Source organism: Oreochromis niloticus, linkage group LG5 (genome assembly GCF_001858045.2).
Source record: "Oreochromis niloticus isolate F11D_XX linkage group LG5, O_niloticus_UMD_NMBU, whole genome shotgun sequence".
NCBI lineage: Eukaryota > Metazoa > Chordata > Actinopteri > Cichliformes > Cichlidae > Oreochromis > Oreochromis niloticus.
Genome location: NC_031970.2, coordinates 32428659 through 32455961, shown reverse-complemented (window position 1 = coordinate 32455961; position 27303 = coordinate 32428659). Strand labels below are relative to the sequence as shown.

At 42.4% G+C, this 27303-nt stretch overlaps 1 protein-coding gene across 1 annotated transcript; it reads left to right on the top strand.

The window, feature by feature from the left end:
* The first annotated feature begins 7124 nt into the window (after positions 1-7124).
* Positions 7125-26078, top strand: rybpb (RING1 and YY1 binding protein b). Its single transcript, XM_003442779.5, has 5 exons — positions 7125-7326; positions 7938-8063; positions 22613-22918; positions 23007-23105; positions 23438-26078. The coding sequence occupies exons 1-5, from the start codon at positions 7301-7303 to the stop codon at positions 23685-23687; spliced, it is 807 nt and encodes a 268-aa protein (XP_003442827.1). The 5' UTR covers positions 7125-7300; the 3' UTR covers positions 23688-26078.
* The last annotated feature ends 1225 nt before the right edge of the window (positions 26079-27303 follow it).

Below are 27303 nucleotides of genomic sequence, written 5' to 3'. Positions count from 1 at the left end.
TAACGTATACAAGTTAAGCACAAACCTTTTTCAGCCTTTAGATATCAGGAGACTGAGACATGAACGCAACGCTGTAAAACTCGTAAAAAGCTTTCAAGGGGATGCAGCGCAGCCACCAGACGCCGTGTCCTCCAGTCTGAGGTGTTGAGCTGTCAGATTTTTAATCAACAGGCAGGTAATTGACAAGTGAGGTGTGACTGTCTTAGTCTTTATTCAGTGTTATGTTTGAGAGTTAACAAAGCGTGAGATTGGGCCGTGCCTCTACGCTGCACATTCTCAGCTTGCAGGCCTTTTGTTCTGCAGCCCTTTGTGGAGCCTGCCCCGGATTCATTGAAACTCTCCACTGCTGAGTGAGCTGAAGGAGCTGCTTTTTTTTGTCACACACTCTCATTCTCTCCTCTACACACACACACACACACACACACACACACACACACACACAAAGGCTGAAGCTCTGCCAGCATTTCGTGGGATAATCTACCTTCCTGAACGTTTGCTAAAGCACCCCTGCTTCCCTCCCTCCCTTCCCATCACAACCTCACTTCTTCTCTTTCTCGCCTCTTCTCTCCTTCTCCTCCTCCTCCTCCTCCTCCTCCTCCTCCTCCTCCTCCTCCTTATCGGCCCCAGTGTAAGCAGCATGTGGTTTCCTGCCAACTTCTGGGAGCTGTGAGCAGCCTCTCCAAACAGGAACACGCATGAAGACATTCCACCACTGAAGGAAACAGTGTCCTCAACCGCAACTCCCCTCTTGCTCCCTTTTTTCCCAGTTCCCCCCCCCCCCCCCCCCCCCAACCAAGAGTGTTCCACACAACCCCGCTGGGGCTTGACCATCGGACAATCAGCACACATAAACACACACAAACAAGCACAAAAACCACAAGAGCGGGCACAGACTACAACCATTCAGCACAGGCATGGAGATGGAAATGAAGAGGGCTGTAAGTCTGGGTGTGTGCATGCCTCTGTGTGTGTGTGTGTGAGAGACAGATAAACAGAAATTGTGGGAGACAGAGTATGTGCATAACTATGCATGAGAGGGGTGGGAGAGAGTATGTGCATGGGAATGTATGAGAAAGAGAGAGCATTAACCAGAAGGATTGAAGATTAATGTTGTAAAGAAATCTATGATAAGCTTATTCCACATGATTTATCACCATGTGCTCACATATCACTTTTTTGGCTTTAGAGCGGGAGTCTCAACTTTTCTTTAGTGTGCTCATTCACCCCACTTGTGTGTAAGATGTTGGAGAGGTTCTTCTGCTGTATGTGTTTTTCAAAATGTATTTACTTTTTATTAGTAATCCATGAAAGCGCTTGCAGAAAAGCAAGCATTACACTGAAGAGCGCTGAGAGAACTGTTGGAGGGCTGTTATGCGCCTGTTACAAGAGTAAATTTGTTTAACATCGCACGAGCGCTCTTTAAAACCAGACGGCAGATCTGGGTAAAAGCAGTAATAACAACGGCCGTGCTGCCGGTAATTTTGATAAATGGGGCAAGTTAAAGAGAGAACAATACAGAAGCAGAAACAAGACTCACCTGGGAACTGACTGCAGGTGAGAGGTCAACTACATGCAATCGTGGTAACATAGTGGGAATGGAACAGACACAACGGGAGTCCAAAAGCTGTTATGGCAAAGTGGGAAGATGACTTGTGGTGATATCCATTAAGGAATCTGCACTAAAGGGAGGCGGGGAGCAGAAAGAAGGCTTTAAATCACTTAAAATGATTATGTACTAGTGCAGAGCCTGTTTGGAGAGTTCACGTCTGCTTAATTTGTTATAGCCACAATTTACAGGTGTGCCCTAAACGCATCACGTGCAGGCAGTTATCAAGTTAGTATTTTGAAAAGAATACTGCCAGAAGCATACACTCACTGCATGTATTGTACTTTTTGTACTAAGTGTGATCGTGCAGGACGATTGTGAACTGCAGGTTTCTCAAGAGCCTCTAGTCCAAACTTCATGACTGAACTAGAAAGTTGATTCTGGTCATCTGAATGTCCAGTGGGAGCAAACTTTCGTCACTCACCTAAGTGACTTCTTCAGTATCGGACTGAGACTGGACTTTTTTCTTCTTCAGTTGCTTTGAAACGCTACGTCCAGATTACCAGAATCAATTTCCTGGGATTTCCTTCTCTTGAGCATGCGTCAAGACTTTTAGCAGAGAAAACCAAGGATAAAAACAATTAAGCACAATCGAATAAAGAGCTATATGTATTTTCTCAACCCTATATTTTCACACCTCTTCAAAGACCTGTTTAAATGCTAAAACTGGCCCCTCACTCTTTGCACCCTTGGCTCAATTTCCTCTTTTAAAAGGCTTGACGCAGCTTAAAAGTCATCCCGGTCAGACGGGTATAATTTTTATGTTTTGTGTCATTTGGCTCAGTTTGTGTGTTTCCACTCTGCTTTTTGGCATTGGCTGGTATTTGTTGTAAAACACTTTGTGACTTCTCTTTCCCTTGAGAAGTGCTATATAAAGAACCTCATTACTAAAGCTTGTATTTGACTTTATGAAGTTAGAATTAGGTTTAGTTTAGGTGTAAAGTAAAGACAAAAGGCTTGAGCTTCATTTAAGCGAACATCCTGCGAAAAATAGCTGAACATGCATGTGTGTATGTGGGCCCCTCCCCCACACAGAGAGTGGATCAGGCAGCAGTCACTGGTAACAGAGAACAACTTTTAGACAAAATTTGAGAACCTATTATCCAAATGACCTCAAAGTAAGCACTGAACTTACTTAGGTCACTTTAGCAAAGCACGTGCCAAGTTTAAATGGATCAGATAAACCTTACTGAAGATAGCCAATGAACAGCCACAGTGATGGACATACGATTTCTTGAATTATGAGTAAAATAAAGTTCTCCTCAGGGATGCAAGGTGTGGATGACTGGAGGAATGTTAGTAGGGAATTCTGTGATAGATGATCATTAGTCACTTTTCTCCTCTCTGTGAATGGAACAGTGCCAAAGCGAGAAAGAGAAGAGTTGTCCTTAATCTGCAGTCCCACAGCCTTTTTTTATCAGCCATTTCTCCCACTTTGTCCTGCTATCTCCATCTTATCTTTTCTCCCACTTTCAAAATGTTCTCAAGGAATGAGTAAACAGAGTGAAATGGCCCATACAGAGATTTTCCAAAACTGATTTCTGGTGTGTTTTCCTGTGTGGCTGTGCTCGCCAGGCGTGCACGTCTTTCTGTGTGCCCACACATAAACGGTTCAGTGGCATATTGAAATTGCACAGTGGGCTCCTGTGGTGAAATTGCAGAGGAGTTTCTGATCCTCAATGCAAACCGAAGTGCTTGAGACAAAAGAAGGTTTATTTTTCACTAAGTGCAATTGCAGTTGTTGTGCGATCGTGTTTTACTGCTGCTCAAGCTTTGGGCAGGTTTCCTGGAGACATCTGATTTGTTTTTGTCCTGCTAATAAAGGTGTAATGCAGGTTAATCTTTCAGCTTAAATACACCGTGACACAAGCACGCAGGAAAGTCTTAGGATTCAGTGAACAGGACTTCATTTCCAATATTTTTTTACAAGTGAGAACTTGTTCTGTTTTTCTCTCATGCTCTGATATCTTGTCCAGCCTTGAATTGACATGCAGTGCTCCAACCATTACATCATAGTACACATTCACCTTCACCCTAACGGTACCACTAACACACTCTGCAAAGCTGTGGATTACATTCGATTTCAACATGTTTTACTGCATCCATGCCAGTTTTTTTTTTTTTTTTTAATTCTCTCTATATGCAGTATCTGGCCACAGCAGCTACTATTTGGTGTCCCGTAGGCTTTCCTCTTGTGTTTGTTGGATAGCGGAACATCTGAGATCCCTGCCCCCCATTTTGGTGTTTGAACTGAAGCATTTTTCACTTTTCACATATCCAAATGAGCAGAATATTGTGAATGCCTATGAGGAGAAAAACCTTCCAACAGTTTGTGCTTTTATCCCCGTTTAAATGCATATCATGTCTCACCACTCTCTCTGACAGCAGGGTTTTCACCCTGTTTTTGACTGTGAGCCATTTGGAACAGCTATAAACATCTTTTTCTTAAGATGTGGTGGGATGACACACTGTACAAAGTAGTTCACTTCAAACATGGAGAAACCTTTAGGGTTAAGGGAAAACTGTTGCATGATGATTAGATTAGAGCTGGGAAATCACAACACCGGGTTAAGGTCCGACTGTGGTGAGGAAAAAAAAAAGGGCAAATGAGAACAGCAGGTTTGTGCAAACTAGAGTTTTCTGGATGAGTGTGTTTGGCAGTATGCTTCACATGAGTGATGGCTGGTTGGACGAATAGCTCCTAAACCACGCTCAAATCCACATTTTCAACAAGTTGGTTGGCTTCTATCTGGTAGGTGAGAGTTCAGAGCTTTTTCCTTTTTTTTTTTGGTCATAATTGACGCAATTGTTTCTTTCTTTTCCCATTTGTACAACCTATTACACTGCTATGAACAGCACAAGAGATATCTACTAATCAGAAGGTTTGTGGTTTGCTCCCTGGCTGCTCCAGTCTGCATGCCAAAGCATCCTTGAAGATACTGAACCCCAAGTTGCTCTCCGATGCTTTTGCTGGAGTGTGAATGCATGTGAATGCTAGAAAGAAAGCACTTAGGTGTAGAAAAAAGTGCTTGGGTGAATGAGGTGAATGAGTGAGTTGTATAAAGTACTCTTGAGTGCTCAGGTGGAAAAGTGCTATATAAGAACCAGTCCATTTGCCCTTTAGATGGTCCAAAAATGTGCCCATTATCCATCCATCTGTTTTCTTAACCATTTATCCAGTTTAGGATCCTAGCAGGGCTCAAGCCTATCCAAGCTGTCATAGTGTAAAAGAGCAGGTACACCATGGACAGGTCACTGCACTGTTATCCCTCTATCCCATGTCCTCATCTTTCTATCGTGGCTATTCAGTCCACTTTAAGGATGGGTATTTGCACCAAAAAAGTAGAACATCAAATCTTACAAGCGACTTTTTCATAACCTCTCATTCCACCTTTTTACATAGAGAATACATTGATTTCAGCTGTGGCAAGAACTCTTAGTGTTAGAGGTAAACAAAGAGGTGTGGAATTCTTCAATATGGACATCGTTCTTTGGGGGTTTGGGCTGCGTGTATGTGTCTGTGTGTGTTGTGTCACAGAGCGATGATTTTTGATGAGCATGTTGGCTGCTGCAGAGACTGAACCCGTGATTCCTCCAAACACCAGACATTACTCAGATTTTACACATTCATGCCTAGAAGCAGTACAACCCCAATCTTTTACTCTCAGACGCTCTGCAGCTCTCTGGAGTTATTGGAATTCAAGGCTGCTTCACGCTTCAAACAAAGTGCTTGTTTGAGATGAGGGATGCAGTCAGATCGAGTCTCAACAGTTCTGAGTTGCAGGTAAACCAACAATCTGACAGCGACTCGCTCTTTCTTCGAGCCTGGTGGAATTAGATTTCTTGCAGTTTTGCACCGGCGTGATTGGCATGACTGTCATCCTCCTCGGCATCGTAAAATACCTTCAAAGTTCTTTCAGCGTAGCTCACCCCTGATTTGTTTCACCACCTTAATGCCATGCTGTTCAAACTCGGCTCCTCACCTCTCATAAATAATGGATGAGGGCTAACTGTTTGTTTTGTGAAATCGTCTGCGAGTAATGCAAGCGCCTTGCTTAAGGTTGCAGTTGATGAGGGAGGGAAGAATCTGCGCCATAACAGCACTTCTCTCACCTTTAGGCCAGATGTTCTGTTTCTAAACACCTCCTTTAATATGCTCTTCATCCGTGTTGTATCAATAAATTAGCTGGGCCTGCATAAATGTTGTGGTCTTTCTAAAAAAAAAGAAAAAAGAAAAAAGAAAAACGTTGCTCCAAGGAATCATACAGTGAATACAAATTAACTCGACTCACTACACTCTGTGCGAGTGAGCGGTGTATAACTTGCAAGTTAAAACAAAAAAAAGCACAGTTTTTTCCCAGGAACTCATTACAGAACCAGCGAGGCAATGCTTAATGTTGTTTTGACTGAATTGTAGTTATCAGTAGGCCACCGTGATGAAGCTCAATTAGAGCAGCATGCTATGAGCTAAGCAGAGGTAATCACTGGGCGGAGGGCAAACTAACGTGGAGGCATGGATATTCACTCCGAACAGAAAAGGCGAGGGATTCACAATAGGACCTGGAGTCGTGGAGAGCAGCTAATGAGCCTACATGATTCACGCTTGGCCTCCCCCACAGAGAGCCTTGTCCTGGGCAGAGTGGAGGCGCGCAAGAGGTGCACTGCTTGCTCCAGCACATTCCAGGATGCAGCCTGTTAGAGCCGGGAGGGTACAGTGAATAAAAGTTTCTCTTGTATAAGGATTCTATGTCTTTGTATAGTTTAGAATCAGTCAGGAGACCCGGAGAGTTACTTGTGCCTGCATGAGTAAATAGTTTGTAACTTTCCCACTTAGGCATTTTCTGATGAGGAGTAATACGGTCCGTGAGACTGAATGACCAAATGTGGCTATTCACAGTGGATGTTCTTGTATTTTAAATGCAAGAGCATCACTTTTTGTGACAAATAATGCACATTTAAGTGGACATAATGTATGTGAAAACACTTTTGATAGAGTTTAAGTGTAGGGTTTAATTACGTGATGATGTTTGCGTGTTCATAAAGATTTACCTCCACGTACCTGGGCTTCTTCCATCAGATAATAGCAAGCAGTCCTGGTGAAGTTGTAAGTGAAACTGATTGAAATGGAGCAAATATCTAATTGTTGACATGATTAACGAAAAAAAAAGAAAAAACACACATTTGTCTATTTGGCAAACCTATAGGGTATATATATGTGTTTTTTAAATTTTATTTTTCTGTGAATAAATTCAGTGTAACGTTTCTCGCCGTTTCTTTATTGTTTCCCTGTATTGTTTCTTTCCTCATTTAACTTCTGAAACGCTTTTAATGCGCTTTACAAGTTCTGTGTATGTTTTTAATCACAAGAGTTGCAAGCTGTATCAGCACTGCAACACTGCAATCTGTGGATATGTATGTGTGTGGGTAAAGGAGCGGTCTGTCAAATATCTGTAGTAGTTATTAAAATAGCTACTAAATATCCAAGCCAGACTTTTAAACCCATGGAAGATGTGATTGGCTGTTTGCTGGTCACGTGCTGAAGTGCAGTCAGTCGCTGTGCCGTGCCTCGAGCCAGCACTGAGTGGAGCCTGTCTGCCAACAGCTTCAACAGCGGCTCTACCAGGACCATACTACACTCACTGACAATTAAAGGAGGCCCTTTTTTCTTCTTATTTTCGAGGACTGTTCTTCACCATGGGTGACAAAAAGAGCCCTACCAGGTAATGCGACCGCTCGCTGTCGATTTCGACTTGTTTTGCGCGTTTCGAGCTCGATATTTGGATGCGTTTCTCTCACACGGGGATCGTTTCTCCCTTTTTCAGTTGGTATGCCACAGCTAGCTAGAATAGTGCAGTCACTATGGCGGCTACTCGCTGCTTTACAGCCCAGTCAGTTAACAGACAAAGGGAATTTTTTCCGAGGATACGCCTGGCATTCCCTGAAACGCTCTTGCGTCTCAACGAAGCCTTTTGCAGGGTCAATGTCGAAATGGGCATTATTTGATATTGGTTTTGTTAGCCGACATGCTAAGCTTCGATGCCGAAATTTTTAGCAATGCTTGCCTGCCCGCTAGCCTAGCTGGCGATACAATCGGACGTTGTGGATAGTCGCTCGCTCCGCCGCTGTGAAGATTTATGAACCAAGGAGCTCTAACTGCCGGGACTCGAACCCAATATTAATGACAACACCACCATGCCCCGGGCTTTGCTGAGTAGCTCGTTTATTACACAACGCGCTCTGTTTGTCACAATCCCCTTTCTTGTTTATTCGTGAATTATATCTGTGGTATTTCAGAAACTAACTTGACCTTAACATTTATGTCGTTTGTAAGGCCAAAAAGACAAGCCAAACAGACCGCTGATGACGGCTACTGGGACTGTAGCGTCTGTACCTTCAGGAACACCGCCGAGGCTTTCAAATGCAGCATCTGCGATGTGAGGAAGGGCACATCCACAAGGTAACGTAGCTCTCGTTCTCCCTCGCTCTCCCACTCGTCTGAGCGTCTCGTCTCGTCTCCCCCTCCTCCTCCTCCTCTTGCCTTGCCTTGCCTGGCTGCAGCAGCATTGCATCGCAATTTATGGGAATGACAACTTTGATCGACAGCCTATTTGTCCGTGAGTGAATGGGGACTTGTTGATGGACAGTCTTTGCAAACACATCCCGCCGCTGTCTGGATTATCTGTAGTTTCTCGTCTTATGCGTGCTAAACATTGCATTTCGCCTTTTTTTAATGCATCCGTCTAGGTAGGCTGCGTGCTTCACTAGCCAAAGGGGGTGGGGTGGGGAAGAGGGACCGTTCTTGATGATAGCTGTACAGCTACGATGCATCCACAACATCAAAGGAGCTGTTTTTTTGTGTTTTTTTCCCTCGTTAACCCCCCATGGAGTCAAACAAGGTGAATGTAATTGCGTATGTGTCTGCGCGCCTTTCACCTACCTGTAGGATTGCAGATTGTCATTTAACACTCACACAGTGGATTTATTGTGCCTGAGACTGATGGGAAGTTTTTTTTTTTGTGGTTATGATTGGCGTTTGGATGCAAACTAAACATGAATTTTTGGCATTTCAAAAGTCTTAACAGACTTTTTTACTGCCTGTGCCAAGTAGTAGGCACTCTGACTTCAAAGCATGGCATTGTGTCTCGAAAATCATATTTATCAGTCTAAAACATGTAAATTATTAACCAGAAGTCAAACTTGTTTTATTTCTCCTTAATCTGCTCTCAGATATTGCTCTAGATGAATGTCAACATTTAGAGTAACGGGGCTTGTGTGAGTGTTCCAGACATTTCCCCTAAGTTTAACTCAGAATAAAATCTGTGATGTCAGCAGAAGGCATTGTTTTATGGGAAACCGAGATGAAATCATTGTGTAACTTGAATTTCTTGACGGGATTCCCTTTCGTTTTTGTGTATACTCACGCCTACTCTTTCTGTTCTGGGGAATGTTTTTGATGATAAGTTGCGTGTGCCGTGACCTGTGTTTGTGTGCTAATGTCACCAGTCGCATAGTGGTAATGGAGAGACAGATGAGTCATTTGTGGGTTGGTTGACAAGTTCCCTCGCATTCTAACCTTTACAGCTGTGGTTTTACCATAAGCGGCTTGTCTGACACTCCTGGCACATATGGGGAGAAAACACTAGACTGGTTTGCTGAGAATCCAAAAGATTGAGTCCGATCTTAATTGTAAGTCTCCCCTCCCCCCTGATCTTTTTTTTTTTCCCAGCAGCGTGTAGTTTAAGACCACAGCTGATGATGTAGGCTGAGCACGCTGTACGAAAGCAGGAAGCGGAGACGAGTGTGTCATAGCCTTCCTGTTCCATCCCTATTTACCAAGCTTTGGCAACAGTCCAGTTTTCTCTATTTGGTAAAGCGCATGACATCATTGGTGTGGTTGTCACACATTCCTGTTTGATCTGAATAGTTAACCTTTGATTAATGCAGCTGTGTAGTTGTGGGGCTGCCTCTTATTCTAATGAGTACTAATTAGTCATCTTTTTCTTCACTGTTTGATGTATTCCGGCAAAGCTCGGGACGAAGCAAAATGCTCTCAGCTAAATGATTTACACTTAAGGCTGTGTGTGGATGTTTGTCTTTCTGCTTTTATCTGGGGCTCTACTTTGGATGTGTGTTTATGCATGAGGACACACGTGTTTGCTAATTAGAGCTCCTCGCTGCTGAAGTTTGATTTGGATCGCCAGTTTGTGTTTGCTACAAGATGAGCGAAGCCGGGTATTGATTTGTTCAGTCAGTGTGACATGATTGTGTTTTAAAGCATGTTTGAAAAAGCTTGTTTTGCGCAGGGTGATTGTGCATAAGCTGGTTCTTTTCACTCCTTCCACGATATAGAGTTCCTTTTCTGTGTCCTGGCCATCATCATCTGGTCAGTCACAAAACTCTCTGTTATTGAATATGGGTACAACAGGTAGTAACTAGCTAATAAAGTATCTATTTCCTAGTTACGTTTTGAGTCTGGGGGGTCTGGGAATCCAGTATCAGAATAATTCATTCTGCTGAATTTGATGCATCCTATCCTCACAGTGTGCACGAAGCCAGACACCAGAGGGCTGCACTACAAAGCAGTATCGATGTTGGGAGTTTTCAGTGTCATGCACGTGTTTCTCCTTTTGCCTGCTTAGATCACCATAGCAACTTACGCTGAGCATGCAACCTGGTCCAATGCAGGTTATATTCAGAGTTTCAGTATAAAATTGCCTGGAAATGCCACCTTTTTTCACCGATTCATTCTCTGAGGACATGCTGCCAGTACGATATAGAGTCTTTGCTCAAGAAAAACGGTATGCAGTCTGATGAGCTCTGTCGTACTAACACCTCAGAAGGAAGCCGTAGTCACAGGAATTTATTTTTATGCAGTTGGTTACAGAGAGAATATATGTGTTTACGTAGATTTTTAATTTGCTGCCAAGTCCATTTTACACTGCAGGAATTACAGCTCATAAAACACAGATTAGAAATTAATCAGTTTGTTTATAGGCTATTTATCAGCAGGATTTATAAATCACTAGAAATAATTTAGCTATGATCTGGCAAAAAAACCAAACCTTTAGTGATTTCTACATCTCTTAACATTCAGCTATAAGACCGTGTTAGAGCTGAATGCACTGATGTTTAAATGTGTCAGTATGAAAGTGTCAGAGCTCTAATGTGCAGCTGTCAAATCACAAATTAAAATCCAGCAATGACAGTACACTGAGTTGAGATATAAATATATTTACGTATGAATTTTTTTTTCTGTTCTTTTGCCTTCTTTCCTTACTTGCAGTACCAGTGTTGGCTTGGCTTTTGCCATTCTATTTTTTGGTAGGCTAGTCATTATAAATGTGTTAAATACGCACAGTTGATCCATTTTGTGTTACTTCTATGGATGAGTAAATGACGCATAAGGCAGCCTCAGTAATGTGAGCACCCACAGAGAGTCAAGAAGAGAGCCTGGGTGAACAAAGTTGTTAATCACTGTTGTGATACATGTTATTGCACATGTGGTTTTACGGTTTTGTTGAACCAGCTAATACAAAAAATCCTGGCCGTGTCAATCATGTTTCATTATACACCCGTCTGGTGTTGATGGGAGACACACAAGTGACATGGGTCTTGCGGATTTGGAGATGGTGACTTGAATCACACTTTGTCCCCTGACAGCGAATGGAAAAGTAGTTAGCTGTGAGATATTCACTTCTGATTCATGCTAATGGAGACAAAAATGTGCATTAACAAGAGCAAGACTGTGGCATCAGCATGCAGGGAGAGGCCCCGTCTTCCCCAGTCGAGTACAGCCTAACGAACCTGTTGACCCAGTTCAGCTCAGTGTTGAAACATGATACCCAAGTAGGCTAAATGTACCCTCTGCCACTCTTGACTCTTAAACAAAAAGCACCCCTGCTTTTGCACCTGACCTCCTGCTAATCTACAAGTCCAAACAGCCCTGGTGTTCAGCCTCGGCATTCAGTGCCCGCTCCTTTGGTAATTGGAGTAGGTCTTGCATTAGCATCCCTTGTGGTGGCTGCTATCATATTTAAATGTTTCTGGCATCTGAACCTGATCACTGTGTGAATGTGACACTGTGTTGCTGTGCATCAGTTTGCTTTGTGGTTGTGTTTGGTATGTACCTCTGGCAGCCCCGGAGCCTAGAGAGAAACCATTAGGAGCCCTCTAAAGTTGATTGATGGTGGAGATCACAGGAAGTCTTGAGGTACCTCAGTCTCTGACTGCTGCGCTGTTATCTCCACTCTGTAGTCAACCATTTCAAGTAGCTTTCATCTCTGCTTTGTATAAAACAGGATAAATGGGTGTCTCTGATACGTAAGCAAAATGCAGTACTGCGTTTTGGTTTAAAAAAGCTTAAATGCAAATGTGCAGCTTATTTGATGCCTTGACTCAAGCAAGGCGGCAGAACCTGAACCTTTAAAAATAGTTTTCAAATGTCTTACAAGTTAATCCTCAAACTCTAATGAATCATTTTAAAAGAAAATATTCAACTTGGGTTAAGTCTAGTTAAAACACAGCATCTGCAGATGGACAAGTTAAAGCATGAAAGTAAAGAAAGTATAGCACTCTAATTAAAAATTTCATCCTTCGTGATGCAATCCAAGTAAAAAAATATCTTTGAGTCTAGTAGCAGTGAAAAGTCCCTCTGATCTCTTTCCAAAATGTTTTAATCTTTCTGCACTACAAACATAGTGAAACCCTGTTACCTTTTGTGTATTTAGAACATACGTCTAAAATATTTTACTTATTTGAATCATCTCTCGACAGGAGTTGCATACGTTTGAATTAACCCATTATAGTTTATTAATTTGAGGCATATAAGTTACAGTGCAAGCTGATCTTTAATCCTCTGATGAGATTTAATTTTCCAAATCTTCATTCCAGGCATTTAGCCTAAAATGTAAACTCTTTTGAACACTCTTAATGTTTTCTTTTAATTTGATTTAGCTAAAAATATGACTTATTTTTTTTCCACATTTACAAGTGAGGCGCTAAGTGAAAACAAGTTGATTCTCTCCAGTCAGCTGCCTTACATGTTACCTCGTCTACAGTCTTATGACTGTTGCAAACATGCTGCATTTAAGTCAAACGTTCTCAGTTATTGTCCTTAAGGAGATTCAGAGTGGCTGGAATATAAATGATATCTAGCTCTAAAATCTTTAATATAGGGTTAAAAAATGAGGAAAGTCCATCAGTGTTTGTATATGTATATGTTATACACATATAGTATAATTATGTCAGTGCGTTTGCATGTGTCTCTGTGTGTGTTTTGTCTGTCTTATGCTATGACGAAATGGTTATTATAAAGCGTGGATTCTCCCACTGTCACATTAAGGCAGATTGTCTGGAATAATGGAATTACATAAGAGGGCGCTCAATTTATATCCGCACTCCCTCGCACAAGCCCCCACTGCAGCCCCCACTCAGAGGAAACTGCTTTTGCTTATCCAGCATTATCAGCATCTGCACCAAAGCCCTGAGCATGAGCGGGTAGCCCTAATCTTTACATGTTAATTGCCGGATTTAAAAGTTCTTAATTACTTCATGGGATTTGGCAGTGTGAGTGATTAAATACAATAGCCAATTTGGCAATCTGACAAAACGGAGAAATGTTGAGAGAGCTGTTGAATCTGGGGGCTCCTCCCATTCAGGAAAAAGACGAGGCACGCAAATGACTGTGACAGTGAGGGAGCGAGGAGACCTCTGAAAATACAGGAACGAAAGCATGTGAGGACAAAGAGAGGGGGAGTTGTTAAGTGTAAGTAAGGAGAAGGAGAGGACAGGAGAGAAACGGACCAGTAAAGGGACAGAAGGGGAGCGTCGTGTCTGGACATTTATGTGTGTGTATTAAGAGAGAGGGGGTTTGGCTGTAAGGGGGATGTGCTCACTGAGCCAAGAGTCTCCGGGGGATAAAGTAGAGTGAAGCGCATCATTACCCAGGGAGGGAAAGACTGGACAGCCTATTCCATTTCCACTAGCACCACCATTCATCCATGGGAAGACAACAGCAAAGTTTTATGATGAGTTTGAGAGCGAATTAGGAATCGACTACCTTACTAGTGGTTTGATCTTGTTGATTGTTTGGTCTTGCCAAGCCACGGGTTATAGTGCATAATAAATCCTGCAGGAAGAGTCTTGGCTGCCGTGCTTGGCAGAACCTTTGCCCTCTTGGTGTCGGGTTTCCCTCACATCTTGTTTTTGTTTGCTTGATAACTGTTGTTCCCTTTGTAGAACACAAGGAGAACACAAGCCTGCTGTGAAGGTGTTGTGTCCCCTTTGGCAGGGCAGTGATTTTTTTTCTCAGGAAATTCCAAACCAGGCTGTGTTTTCTCTAAAGTTAATGGGTAAGAATATGATAGGACAGCAGTAATGATACAGTGATCCAGTTGACGGGTACCTTGTGCACAGTCGTGGCAAAGCAACAGAAGAGAGGTGAAGTGAGGTGAGGAAGAGACGTAGTTAAAGGCTCCAGGATTTATAGAGGATGGGAGGGGGATAATGGATGAGGAGAAAGTGACGAGCAAGTGGGGAAAAGAGCAAAGAGAGAATGATTGAGAGGTGGTAGAGAGGAGAAAAACAAATGAGTGATACAGGGTAATGTGACAGTGCTGCTGATGGAGGAAGCTCATATGTGCTTAGTGCTTTTGCAATGTCTTGCTGTCAGTCTGCTTGATGCCTCGCTGTTCATAGCCTGAAAGGTCAGTCATGGAAAGGCTAGTTAAAGTGAAGATAAAGCATTTTTTGCACATATTAGACTTCTGTGCTTTAAATTTGTCCATTATATACTATCTTTTAAAACACACATAAAGGTATACAGACAGACTCTCTTTGGGCTGTTGGGAGAAGCAGAAATGCATGCCCACAGCAGTCAGCATGGTGCAAAACACTTAGTTGTTGGAGAAAAGTTGAGACATCTTGGAGTGATTTCAGTGAATTCTTCTCAGAATGTCATTTCTTGTTGTTCTATTGTTGTATGAGGATAAAGGTGACCTTTCAAGGAACCCAATGTCTATATAGAACACCTAATGAAATTTGATAGAAACATAGTGGGAAATCCACAGAGGACCATGAGTAGATTATTTTTTAATTCATAGAAACTAGGGGGGTAATGTTTCTGTGGTTCTGAAACTGAGACCAGACCCACAATAAAAGCATTCTTTGTTTCACTGTGTGTGTAAATATATATATATATGTATGTGTGTATACACAGAAAACAGCAAATCTCCAGGTATTTATAGCAAAAGAAAATACAGGACACTTTTAAAGTTTTCAGTAAGGTGATAAATCAGATTTTAATTTAAGCTATAGATTAAAGTTAAAATTTAAAAGAAACAAGAAAAAAAAACGCTGATCTGTTACTCTGATTTTCCAAGTAACAGATTTTTCTTCTTCTGCAAAGCTCTTTTGTATTTTTCCTTGTTATAAATCAAGTGCATGCCTTTCCTTTACAGAGGTGTACTTTGGCCCCCTACTTAAAAGCCGAAACGTACTCTATTTACAGCTTGAGTCAGGCTGACTGAAAGAGAGCCTTCACTTAACAAGATGAGTCTAGAGGAAGTAAAACTCTCAGGGTTTCGTAGCTGAACCCGAGGAAGGATTTGCAGCTGCCCGCAGCTGCCTTTGTGTCTGGATCGCTCAGGGTCTCTCATGCAGTCCAGTTTAAGCGGTGCGCGGCAGTTGGCTGCCGGCTTCATCTCTTTCTCTTGCCCCATGGCTACAGTGCAGGTCTCCTGAGGAACACAAGCCTTTTGCAGCCTGGGATTCTCGTCATTCCTGTCTTTACCCTCAAGACTTCCCATAACAGAGGCAGATTGGGTGGGATAGGCAGTTGCCCTTAGGAGATGCTCTTTACTGTCAAAAAGACCTGCTAATCCTGGCCTAAAGCAACCTCTCTGCAACCATAATCCATTCATTTACTTTTCATTTTAATTATATTTAAAGAATTGTTTAAACATCAGTAACTGCATGAATTTTAAGTTTATGAAAAACTGTGCTATATAATAGCATTTGTGGTTTTTTTTGCCAAAAACAGGCAGCCTTATTCTTAAGGCATGTCTAATCGGGCTTTTGTGCTAATTTATCTCCTAGTTGTGAATCAGAGGCTTTTTAAATTTAGATTAATGGGTTGTGTAGAATTTGTTTGCAAAGTCTGTATGTTCCAGCTTAACTATCAATAATTAACATTTCAAATCTACTGCTCTTCGTGTAATTTCAGATTGTAGCTGCAGGCTGTAAAATATTATTACGCTAGCTAAATAATGTTGGGCAGTTGTCTGTGTGTTCATGTTATTACCAGTTATCACAGTGTTCTCCAGGAACGTTTTATTCCTCCCTTTTTATTGTCTTTTCTGTGTTTATTTCTCTAATATAATCAGACAAAACTAGTTATGCTTTATGTGCTAACACAAAGTGTGAAATTTAAAAGTAGTTGAACTGAAAAATAGTTTTACGTAAGCTGAGTAAAAACAGGTATTCACTGTATTCAGTTGTGTTCAAATCTGAACACTTGCTTGTACACACACTCACACACTCACACACACACACACACACACACACTAGAGTCAAGTAAAAGCAGACTGAAAAACAAGTGGGTTGTTGAATCAGAGTTCCTTGTGATTGTTTGTAGCCTGTAGTTTAACGGATATGATATGACATTATATGGTAGCTACCACTGGGGAAAAAATAGTATTTCTGGCTCCTTGCTTTCTCTTAAGATGTTTGTGGTGGAGACAAGAAGTGAAGAAGTGACTCTAACATTAAGCCCTCAAAATCCTGAGTGGAAGGAGCAGATGAAGGGCTGAATGCTTAATGCTTCTGGTGGGCAGTGAGGATGATTTGAGAAGAGCTATAGCCCCAGGCTCTTCTTGAGGTGCTTCGGCCTCTGCAGCACACTCACTTACACACATTACTTTACCCATGGATGGCTGGAGGTGACAGCACTGCTCCAGTCTCTTCAGGTGCAAAATTTCATCACTGGGGGCCTAAGCTCTGCACTTCAGTGGAATTTGTATATGTAATTTCTCAATTTAAATTCACATTAAATAAGGTACATACTGGATTTGGGTCAGTTAAGGCGAGTGTTTCCCACACATTCTTTACCATGGTGGGCTATGCAGCTATATTAAAAGGCATCAAATTATATTAAGTATCCCATTTACACATATTTATGCAAGAGTGTCGTGAGCCAGAGGCATTATTTTTCAGGTTGATGATCATTCTTGTCAATGCAATATCTCAGAAATGCCTTGAGAGGTGTTCTTGGCACCAAGATTCACTTGAACTCACAGGCAGGGAGGCGCCTTACCACTTTCTTCCAGTTTCTGCTGATAAATGATACTAATGTCATGTATTTGATAAATCTGTAAGGTCAAAAGTGTTGTAGTGCTGTAGTATGTACTACTTTACAACTAAGGAAAACTACATATTTTGCAATTGGTGACAAATCTTGGGATTATTTGGACTGAAAATGTCATTTTTAGTGATTGCATAGATTTTCTGATCAGTGTTTAGTCAGCTGCCTCTTCAGTCAGTCTCAGTCTGGTTACTGAAAACTTCACTGCTTCAGAACCTCTGGAAGATTTGCTGTGAGTTGTAGGGCAATTCCCGTCTTAACCTGTAGCAGGTTGGGATCTGGTTCATGTGGTACCATGCAGTGCTCAATGGGGGCAGCTGTGCGGAACAAGAACGCTATAAAGCATGAGATGACTTTAATACGTGCTAAGCATTGAACGTCTTTGGGTTTTGTTCTGAAATCTGAAGCTGTCGCCTTGTACTTTTACTTATTTATTACAATTTTTTGTAAATGTTTTTTTTTCTTTTTTGTCTAAAGGAATTATTTGCTAGTTAAAGTAAATTCTTTCCAGCCAAACAAAGTGACAGTTCATTAAAATATAAAAATCTCGCTGATAGATTTTATGTTTGAATTTGCTTTAACTTTCCTTAAATATAATGGTGGGATGTGCTATAGATGAATAACATGCAGTCCACAGAAATTATGACTTTTTGTCACCTTATCACCTTAGACACGAACATACCACTTTATGCATCATTTCAGAGAAAATCCTATTAGCAATTAGACCAAACAGTTTAGTAGGCAGGTCCCATGAACTGCTTGTCATAGAAAGTCTAGAGAGACTGACGAGCATTCAACAATAGACTGAGAAACTGTGCAGATAAATCACCACCTTATAGTAACCACATTCATGGCAGCACTGTCACCTCTTGGCCTGTGCTTACTCTAGTCAGGGGTGGCAAACACTGAGTCTACAGAAAGATCCAAGCATAAAGGAACTGCTGAGAAATATGTGTGCATGTAGAGCATCAGTAGGGCTATAATTTCCAGGTCTTGGGGTTGATTACTTGGCAGTATGCTGTCATAAGCTGTTATTAGTCAGACAGTTGTCCTTCTCATTTTTACAAGAAGAAAATGGATGGAGCCTTGCAGGATGAATGTGTTACTTTTCATTTGGGGAGGAGCACAAAACTTTTTCCTATCAGTGTGGCTGCATGTGCACTCGCCTGTGTCACTGCGCCCCAGGGCAGCTGTGGCTACAACGTAGCATTCCATTGCCAGTGTGTGAATGTGTGCGTGAATGACTGAATGTAGTGTAAAGCGCTTTGGGGTCCTTAGGGACTGAGTAAAGCGCTATACAAATGCAGGCCATTTACCATTTACCATTTTGTTAAAAGGGGTTGTCCAACAAAAAAAATAAACTAATAAATAAAACTTTGCAAGCAATTTGCATACTACAGTCATGTCATCAGAAACCTGTATACTAACTCATCTACTTTGAGTGTGAACATGCTGTAATTTGCATATTTGAATATGCTTTGGCTGCAGCAGCTATCCTCAAACCATACTGTTTCGAAGCCTCCTCTCCCATCAAAACATGAAGGTGATGTCACAGGATGATTATTGCAATTTGTTGCTCAGGACATGAAGCCTGTTGGTTATTGCTCCGTGGTTATAGTGCTGGGATAACCAGTTGATGTAGTTTTTATTTTTATAAAAGCACATAAAGATGTGCATTTGACATCTGGTTGGTGGTTCTGGGTCTGTTATCATTTAAGTGTAAAATAACTATAATAATATGTTTTAACATGTAGCAAATATCAGCCTCTTAATTGTGTTTGTAAATCATTTAGAATAATGGGGTTAACAGAGTGGGACAATCGATTACTTAAAAATAAGGTGTGATTTCCATTGATCGAGATGTTAAAAGCCCGTGACATTCTCAGATGCAGGACCTGAAACATGTGCTCCAGGCTGAGGCTCTCTAGTCTTTCAGCTGTGAGTGGAGAAAGTCAGGCTGGCCATGAATGTATGCAGGATTCAAGTTGCGGAACAACTTTGTAGATCACTGAAGAAAAGGAAGCCCCCATTGTTGCTGCGCTGATATCTGAATGAGGGAGTGGGTGACGTTTAATAGTCTGCGCTCTTTAGCCGGCTGGCCTTGGCCGAAGAACTCTGTTGTCTCTTAGTTGTCACGCTCTCCCTCTCTCTCCTCTTCACTCAGCTGTCTGCCACTGCTTTCACTCAGTTTGTCAGGAAATAATTGCTTGTCCTCCACACAGCACTTCAAATAAAAGAGCTGTGTTAATGAGGGCTTTCCTCCTTCTCTCTCTCACTCTCTGTGTCTGTCTGTATATCACACTCTCCATCGCTCATTCCCTCTCTTCATTAGTTTCTCTCTGTGAAGTGCTCAGGCTCATTGTTTTTAGTTTCTGTAGAAAGAGTTGCCTCTGAAATAGCAGCCTCAGCTTTTGCTCCTGGCTGGCAAGTATCGGCTGCTCCTGACCAGTGAGAGCACCAGCTGAGCAGAGGTGTGTCTGCCTCTGTGACAGTTCAGGCTGAGTGGAGCGGTCTAACTATGGGTGTCAGTCTGACTGAATTAGGAGCTTTTAAGCATGATGATAGTTATTTCAGGGCAACCCGTAGAGGGAGGCTCCCCATTCCTCCCTCCCCCTGGTCTGTGGAATTTGGAGGCAAGCATGGGAGGAGCTGTCAATCACAGCCTATTGTTGTGTGAAGGGGAGGTAATATGCTGTAAGCCCTCACAGTGGGAAATGATTCAACAGCGGGCTTTACACACTTGACACCTACACACACACACACACACACACACACACACACACACACACACACTTTACCAGGAATATATTGGCAGCAGTGGGAGGTTGGAGCAATTTCTGCAATTGGACCCTGGGGTTTACTTTTGGTCCTACTCCCAGTATCCATTTTCCTTTGTGCCATATAGATGCTTCTTATTTGATTTGGATATTCACTTGTAAAAGTAATTTTAGCGGTGTTGTAGTTTAATTAGTACATTCCCATGTTCAGCAATGTGGAATAATTCAGTAATGAACCGTAATGGATTTTAAGCAGGAGACTTTTTCAGGGCCTCTATTATTTCATGAAATCCAGTAGCGCACACCATAGTGTCAAGCAGAACGCCGTGTTAATGAGCCACAGAGCAGCACTGTGCAAAGTCAAGATGTATGGTCAGTGAATAAATAATGGGGTAAAGCGAGCAGTGGCTCTGTCATGCCAGCAACAGCTCATGGCTGACTTACAGCTGGCACTGAATCACCGGCTAACCAGCAGGACGGCTTCTGCTGCCACCAGTGCTGTCGACACAAATCTCAAGCTCTGACCAGGGCATCAATTCTGCAATGGGCTTATCAGTCACTCACTCATTCACCACCTCCTTGACTCACAGCACTGACTGCCACAAAGAATGATATCAGGTCCTGTTGGATCCTGTCTGTTTACTCGCGGCGGTGGGTTTAAGAAGTAGATTTATTATTTTTTTTCCTTTTTATGTGGGTGAGTGAAAACCTTGAATACGTTCTCATATTTTTTTTAGCTGTGCACATTTCCAGCACGATGATGATACTGAATGAGGCACTCCAGAGATCTGTTGAATTCCCATAGAGAGAGCCACATTATTTCATAGAGACAGGACAGGGAAAATCCTATGTCAGGAAGTCATGTTAATGTCATCGAACGCTTTATCTCCCTGGAGAATATGACACATAACATGTAGTGTCAGGGTACAAGTCCATTACTGTAGTTACTAAATTATCACTTTGTATTTAAAAGCTTTGCTGAGTTTAGTTTGGCTTTTCCAATTAGGACCTCTCATACGCAGCACAGGAAGTAATTACTCCAAATTAAAGTGGAATTGGGATCTCTTTGATGGGAATAGGATAGGGTTAGCAATTATAAAGATGAGATTTCTCCCAGCTTTAATTTTCACCCACAGAACACTCCCAAAACGAGGCCACACACAGGGGCAGCAGGTAGGAGGGGAAAGAAAACGGGCTCCAGAGAACCACAGCAGCTAATGGATCCTGGATCAACAGCCCAGGGCTCATCAGCATTCAGCACAGCTGCTGTATTGATTGGAATGTAGTGCAAGCATTACAACATGATGCTCTATTATACCCCAATTGATTGTCTTCTGATCAGCCGCGAGTCCCCACCCTCTCCTCAAAGAGATTTCCTTCTCAGGCTGTAATAGTTCACAGCAGGAGGAGAATAAACGAGCTTGATGGAGCAGTTGAGGGTTGGGAACAAATCAGCAGAAAAAAACAGAAAAGATGGACACAGCTCTGAGTTTATAAGCAGCGGGCCACTAAAAGGTTGGGAGACTTTGAGAGCGGAGATTCAATTGTGAAAGATGTGCGAGGATTTAAGTGCAGAAACAAGAGTAACAGGAGTGGCAATATGATGTTGCTAAATTGAAACACTGAGGCCCGCCACTTAAGCTGCTGTCTGAAAACCACTCTCTACAGCAAGCCACTTAAAACAGTCTGACACACTACAGCTTCATTTTCCAGCAGTAACCCGTGTTTGTCTGGACTGATACTTGGACCAGCAGAGTTCCTACAACTTTCAAGCCTCACTCCTTGGCCACAGGTTTACTAAAGCAGTCAGAGGTCAAGGGTTGAGGGCTGCCTTCTGCTTTGCTTGGAGTATTGTTGCCCCCCCCCCCCCCAAAAAAGAAACTTCCTGCCAAGATTAGAATTGGTTTTGGAAAGGTTGGGTATACACATCTAACCAGTAGAACTTGTTCCTATTGAAACGGCCCCTGAGCAGCCATCAAGCTGTGCCAGGCTGTTTGTTTGCACGCTAAGCTTTTCGAGTGCATGTTTGTGTGTGTGATCGTACTTGTGGTTTACTCCTCACCACGCTTGCCCAGTGCTGGCTTGTGATTATCCATGTTGCTGGCTGCGGTTTGGTCTCTGCTGAGTTTCTGGAAGACTACAGCCATCTTTCCCTCTCCCTCGAGTCCCCCCCCCCCCCCCCCCCCCCCCCAGATGCTGTCAGCTGATGTTCATTATGCAGCAGGTGTGTGTTTTGGCTCAGTCCCTCAGACTTTGGGTTACCTCACAACTTCCCTATTCAGCAGTTCCGTGGCGTGAGACCACAGAAAAGATGTTTTCAGAAACAAATTGTTTTATGTGAACCTCCCTCTCTGGTTAATTAGAAGTTGCTTGTGACATTTATCTTCCTTGTGTTTATTGTCTCAGCTGAATAAGAATGCTCAGTCAGATTGTGGTTTGTGATTATTTGTGTTTTCAAATGAGTTATAAAAAAGGGCTCTGTGGTTGCTGGTGAGCTCACCGAGAGGGAGCAGCAATACCACGTCCAGCTGAATCTCAATCTGTGACAAATTGGGCCAACCCTACAGTAATCAGATTAGAGGACCTAAGTGACGTGCTGTAAATGTCCCACCTTGTGATCCTGTGCATTCATTTTATTACGACTGTGAGCTAATGAGATTAGTCCTAAAATAGAGCTGCTCCGCCAGGAAGCGGCTGCACAAACCTGCCTGTGCAGCAGCTGGGAGCAGCAAGCCTTTTCCCCCCGCTGACCTCTACGTTCAGTCGCTTCTTTTTGTCAGCTGTAGCATGACCACATTGGTCGTGGCCAAAGTCAGTTCACAGCTCTACTACAAGGCTAATCCATGTTTGTGCCTTGGATCTTCTCCACAGGAAACCCCGGATCAACTCCCAGCTGGTTGCCCAGCAGGTGGCTCAGCAATACCCAATGCCTCCCCCACCCAAGAAGGAGCGGAGAGAGAGGAGCGAGCGCATAGACAAGGAGCGCCCAGAGGGTGAAGGAGAGCGAGCCAACGGAGAAGGACGCCCACAGGTCGAACGTCCAGAGAGAGTGAGGCCAGAGGGAGACACCCCTGAGAAGGAAAAGAGCGACAAGGAGCAGCCAATCAAAGACAAACCCGACAGAGAGAAGGACATCAGCCCAGCTCTGACGAAGAAGCCCAGCAGCAAAAAGACCAGGTCAGCGTACGAATCACAGCGCATTTTTCTGCATGCCTGCAGTGGTGCTGATATCAATCCTCACTTGTGTGTGTTTGTTTTCCTCCAGACCCAAATCTGACAGCCATCAGAGTTCACCCAGTGACAAACACAGCATACAGTCTGGCAAATCAGCAACCAAGACCAACAAGAACTCTCACATTTCCAGGTGCGTAGCCCACTCTCCTGCTCTGCATGTGTTTCACAGAGCACGTGGTTTAACTTGTATGACTACGCAGTAATTCTTGTCAGAGAAACTCATCTAGCACAAGGTTAGTGGGAAAGCTCAGCTGATTCACAAATGATCTTTTACACTAAACGCCCACTCTCACTTTTGATGCACTTGTTCTGACTGTGCATGTGTCACCCAATGAATTGAGCAATTTAGTGTAACCACCCCCACAGTGCTGGAAGCCTCCCATTGTTGTTGCTGAGATGCACATATTGTAGTTGGCAATTGTGACTACTAATATTTAGTTTTTCTCCATCTCTTCTCCTCAGGCCCAAACTGAAGAACATTGACCGGAGTACTGCCCAGCAGTTGGCTATCACCGTAGGGAACGTCACGGTGATCATAACAGACTTTAAGGAGAAGACCCGCTCCTCCTCCACATCTTCATCCACCGTCACATCCAGCGCGGGCTCCGAACAGCAGCACCAGAGCTCCGGCTCCGAGAGCATGGACAAGGGCTCGTCGCGCGCCTCCACCCCAAAAGGGGATCTCTCTGTGGGGCATGATGAATCGTTCTGAGGTCCCGCTGCCATCCTCCACCACCTATGACCCACCCTTGCACCGCTCCCCCCTTCTCCCATGTTTCTGGACACTATGGATCCCACAGGGGGAGAGATTTCACCTTTTCCCATCGCCGACCCGCCTTCATTCCACGATCTCCCCTGGATGCTAAGAGGAACAGTGCGGTGCCATCTTTTACGGAAAACAAGCGCCCCCGCTTGGCGAATATCCCTCGTGGTTACACCTGTGGCACAGGCGAGGAGAGGTGGCCTACACGGAATAACACCCTCATTCCTTCCCCTCAACCCCCTCCCCAGTAGCATCCAGACACTTGTATGTATTGTTTTATATTTGTACGTGGATGTGAGGCCAAGTCAACTTTTTTTTGTTTGTTTGTTTTGTTTTGTTTTTGTAAAGAAGAATTCTCCGCTGGGCACAATAACCACCACTTTTTTTAATAACTTTAAAACTATTATTACCTTTATTTATTACCTGTTGCACCTGTATACTTTGATATTCTCCTTTTTATGTTGAAGCTTTGCTGTGTAGCTCTGCAGATCGATCGTTCCTTCAGTGTTTTTACTACAGTCTGAAAACAATAGGACAACACACACGCACACTCACACACACACGTCAGATACAACACACACATACACTCACTCACACACATACACACACTGGTGCTAGATACACTGTGAAGCGGTTTTGCAGATCTGGGATTGCCCATTCGCTCAATGTGATAAAGTGCTGATGAATCAAATTCTCATTCACTTTTCTCAACAACACTGTCTCACTGAACACTGTCGGGACCTCCAGGTCCATCTACTTTTTCTGTACAGGTCATTGTGCATCAGAAGAAGGTCACCTAAAGTTCAGACACCTGACCTTTTCAACTAGATTGTCTATGATTTAGTATGCTATAGCAGATCTCTTATACAGTATCTTATGTCTTTAACTGTACAGTGTAGGCTGTTGTGTAAAACACTAAAAGCTGTCAATATTTTTCTGCATTTGGTACTTAAATATTGAGTTTTCTGGCTGAAGGCAGAGCTGTCCTCTCAGCTGGTGAGGAGCCAGAGCATTTTCTGTTGTGACTGAATGATGGTTAAAAGCAGTTCCACTTGGTAAAAACCATATCGAACTGTAAAAATAGACCTGTTGTGTCAAGCTGTTGTGAGTCGATTTTGTTTTATTTTTCCTCCTCCACCTTCTTTCTTTTCTTTTTTTGTGGTCCTGAAGTCCACCCAGAAAACAGAGTGCAGAGACGAGAACAATTTACAAAGATTTACAATTCAATTGACTTGTTTTTATTTGTATTAATTTAAGACTCCTATCATTGAAGGCAAAACAATATTGCAGTAGTTAAATAGAAGACAATTGTTCTTTCAATTTTAATGCAGCAAGGCTTATTTAAGGGTTTTAATTCACGTTCACCTTAGCTGATACTAGACCAACATAATTTCCTTTTAACTGTATGAAATTGTATAAAGAATAAATGTGTATATGATATCTTAGTTTTATTTATTGAAGGACCAAAGGAATTTCATAATGACATGATACATAGACAGATGAATAACAATTTGAAATGCAATTATCTAATGTGTGAGATGAATAACAGTTTAAATAAAGACTAATATAATCCATGTAAATGGTGTTCTTATTGTCCACTCATCTCTGTGCGTGGCTAAATTGGGGCAGAGGTCATCATGCTGTGAGCGGAGTCGAGGGAAAACCACAGCTCCACACGCAGTGGTGGATGTTGCCTCGTCGTGCACACAGTGAGAAGCAGTGTGGGCGTGGGAAGAGCTCTGGGTCTTAAGACTTTGGCCTTAGCGAGCCCCTCTTCGCTCTGCTGGACAACCATTGTACATGTAGCTCCCCTAACGGAGGCCCCAGCTCACAAACTGAGCCGCTCCCAGAGCAACTAAAAGCCAGGTTACGAGAGGTAACCGTCCCCTCCTTTATCCCCCCCCTCCACCCCAAAAATAAAAAACCCTCCTAGGAAGTGAGGGGCAGGATTTGATCTGTGTACACTCAAAAGCTTTCCAGAGTCACACGTAGGGATGATAATCATGTGTGTTGTCAGTCCAGGAGATGTGTTTATTTTTTTCTGCTTCTGAGCGATGGTTAATATGTAATTATGTACTTTATTGCATACAAATATGGAATCAGTGTTCAAAGTGAGGAAAAGCAATGTGAATAGAACTTTTAAAAAAAAGTGGGACTGCTGGTCAGAGGGGAAATGTTTTGTCCAATTTTTACAGAGAATGAAACCCTGCTTTGTAATGCAATCTGTTAGAAATGGGCCTAAAAAGCCATCTTTTCACCTGCCTTATCTGCAACCACATTCACTTTGACTGAGTACTCCAACAGAAAGGATTCATGGTTAAATTATTGACAAATGGGCCATTTGCTGAGTATATGAATTATTGCTTGTATATAGAATTTTAAAAAGGTGCAAAAGCAAACACTATGAATACTGGCATTGGAGCTGAAGTCTTTTTTTGTTTTGTTTCCTGTTTCCTTCCCGCGCAAGCAGTTCTGTTCTTGTGTGCGACCAGTAACCTTAATTTACTGTGTAAAGATGGTTACATTTTTTAGCTTTGTTTGTCAGACCCAAATATAGAATGCTTGTTTACTGACTGTATAACCTTAACCGTGAATTCCAATTACGTGTATTATACAAACTCATTTCTTCCTATAACGATGTCTTGTACAATGCTTTTAAAGTTATTGCTCGGTTTAAAATAAAAATAAAAAAAAAAGTAGGGAGAGAACAATAATCCATTCTTTGTTTAATCCAGTTTTAGTTTTTTCTTTCTTCTTTTCTTTCTTTTTTTTTTTTAACTTATAGCTGATGTGTCATTGTTTTCCCTTGTGAAATGGTCACATTATGTTCCTGGTGTGGAAATGTACACAGCATTTTCAGCAGATCACAGCTCCTTGTCTAGCTTATAATGTTGAACTAATACATGTTTCTGGCATGTGCACGACTTTGCGCTTATAGGCTAACCCGATCATTTTCCTCTGCTTCAAATAGAAATGTCTATTTATGAATTTTGCTTGTAGTTTTTCACAAATAAAATTGTTAAAGTTATCTATTTTCTGGCTGTTCTGTGTCCTTTACTGTTCACATTCAGTGTAGTCACATGGCAGTACTTATGTTACAGCAAATGCACGACATTGCTTTTCCTTAAGTCAGTAATCAGATTTCATTACATTACTTACTGATCTAGTGATTATTCAGTTATTTACTTACTGGGCATTAAAAAAAAAACAACCTTTCATGCAAGTTTGAGCAAATGCCAACAGATCTTAGTTTGTTCACGTGACGGGAACAAAGCACTCTACAAACTCTGAAGAGTGGCGATATCGAGTTGATTGGTATTTCTTGAGAAAGGACAAAAAAATATGTTGGCTCTTTGAACACATTTTTAAATGTGAGAAATGCCTACAAGTCCAAACTTAGATATTGGCCATTCTGCCATTAAAGATCAATGTTTTCAGTGCTGGTGCTATCTTTAGATGTGCCTGTGGAAATCCAGCGTCTTCCTTGTTAACTTGTCCCTCTGCACTGTGTCGCCTCCATTGCCTCAAATTCCTCCAACTTCCTTTTATCTTCAAGAAGCAGAGA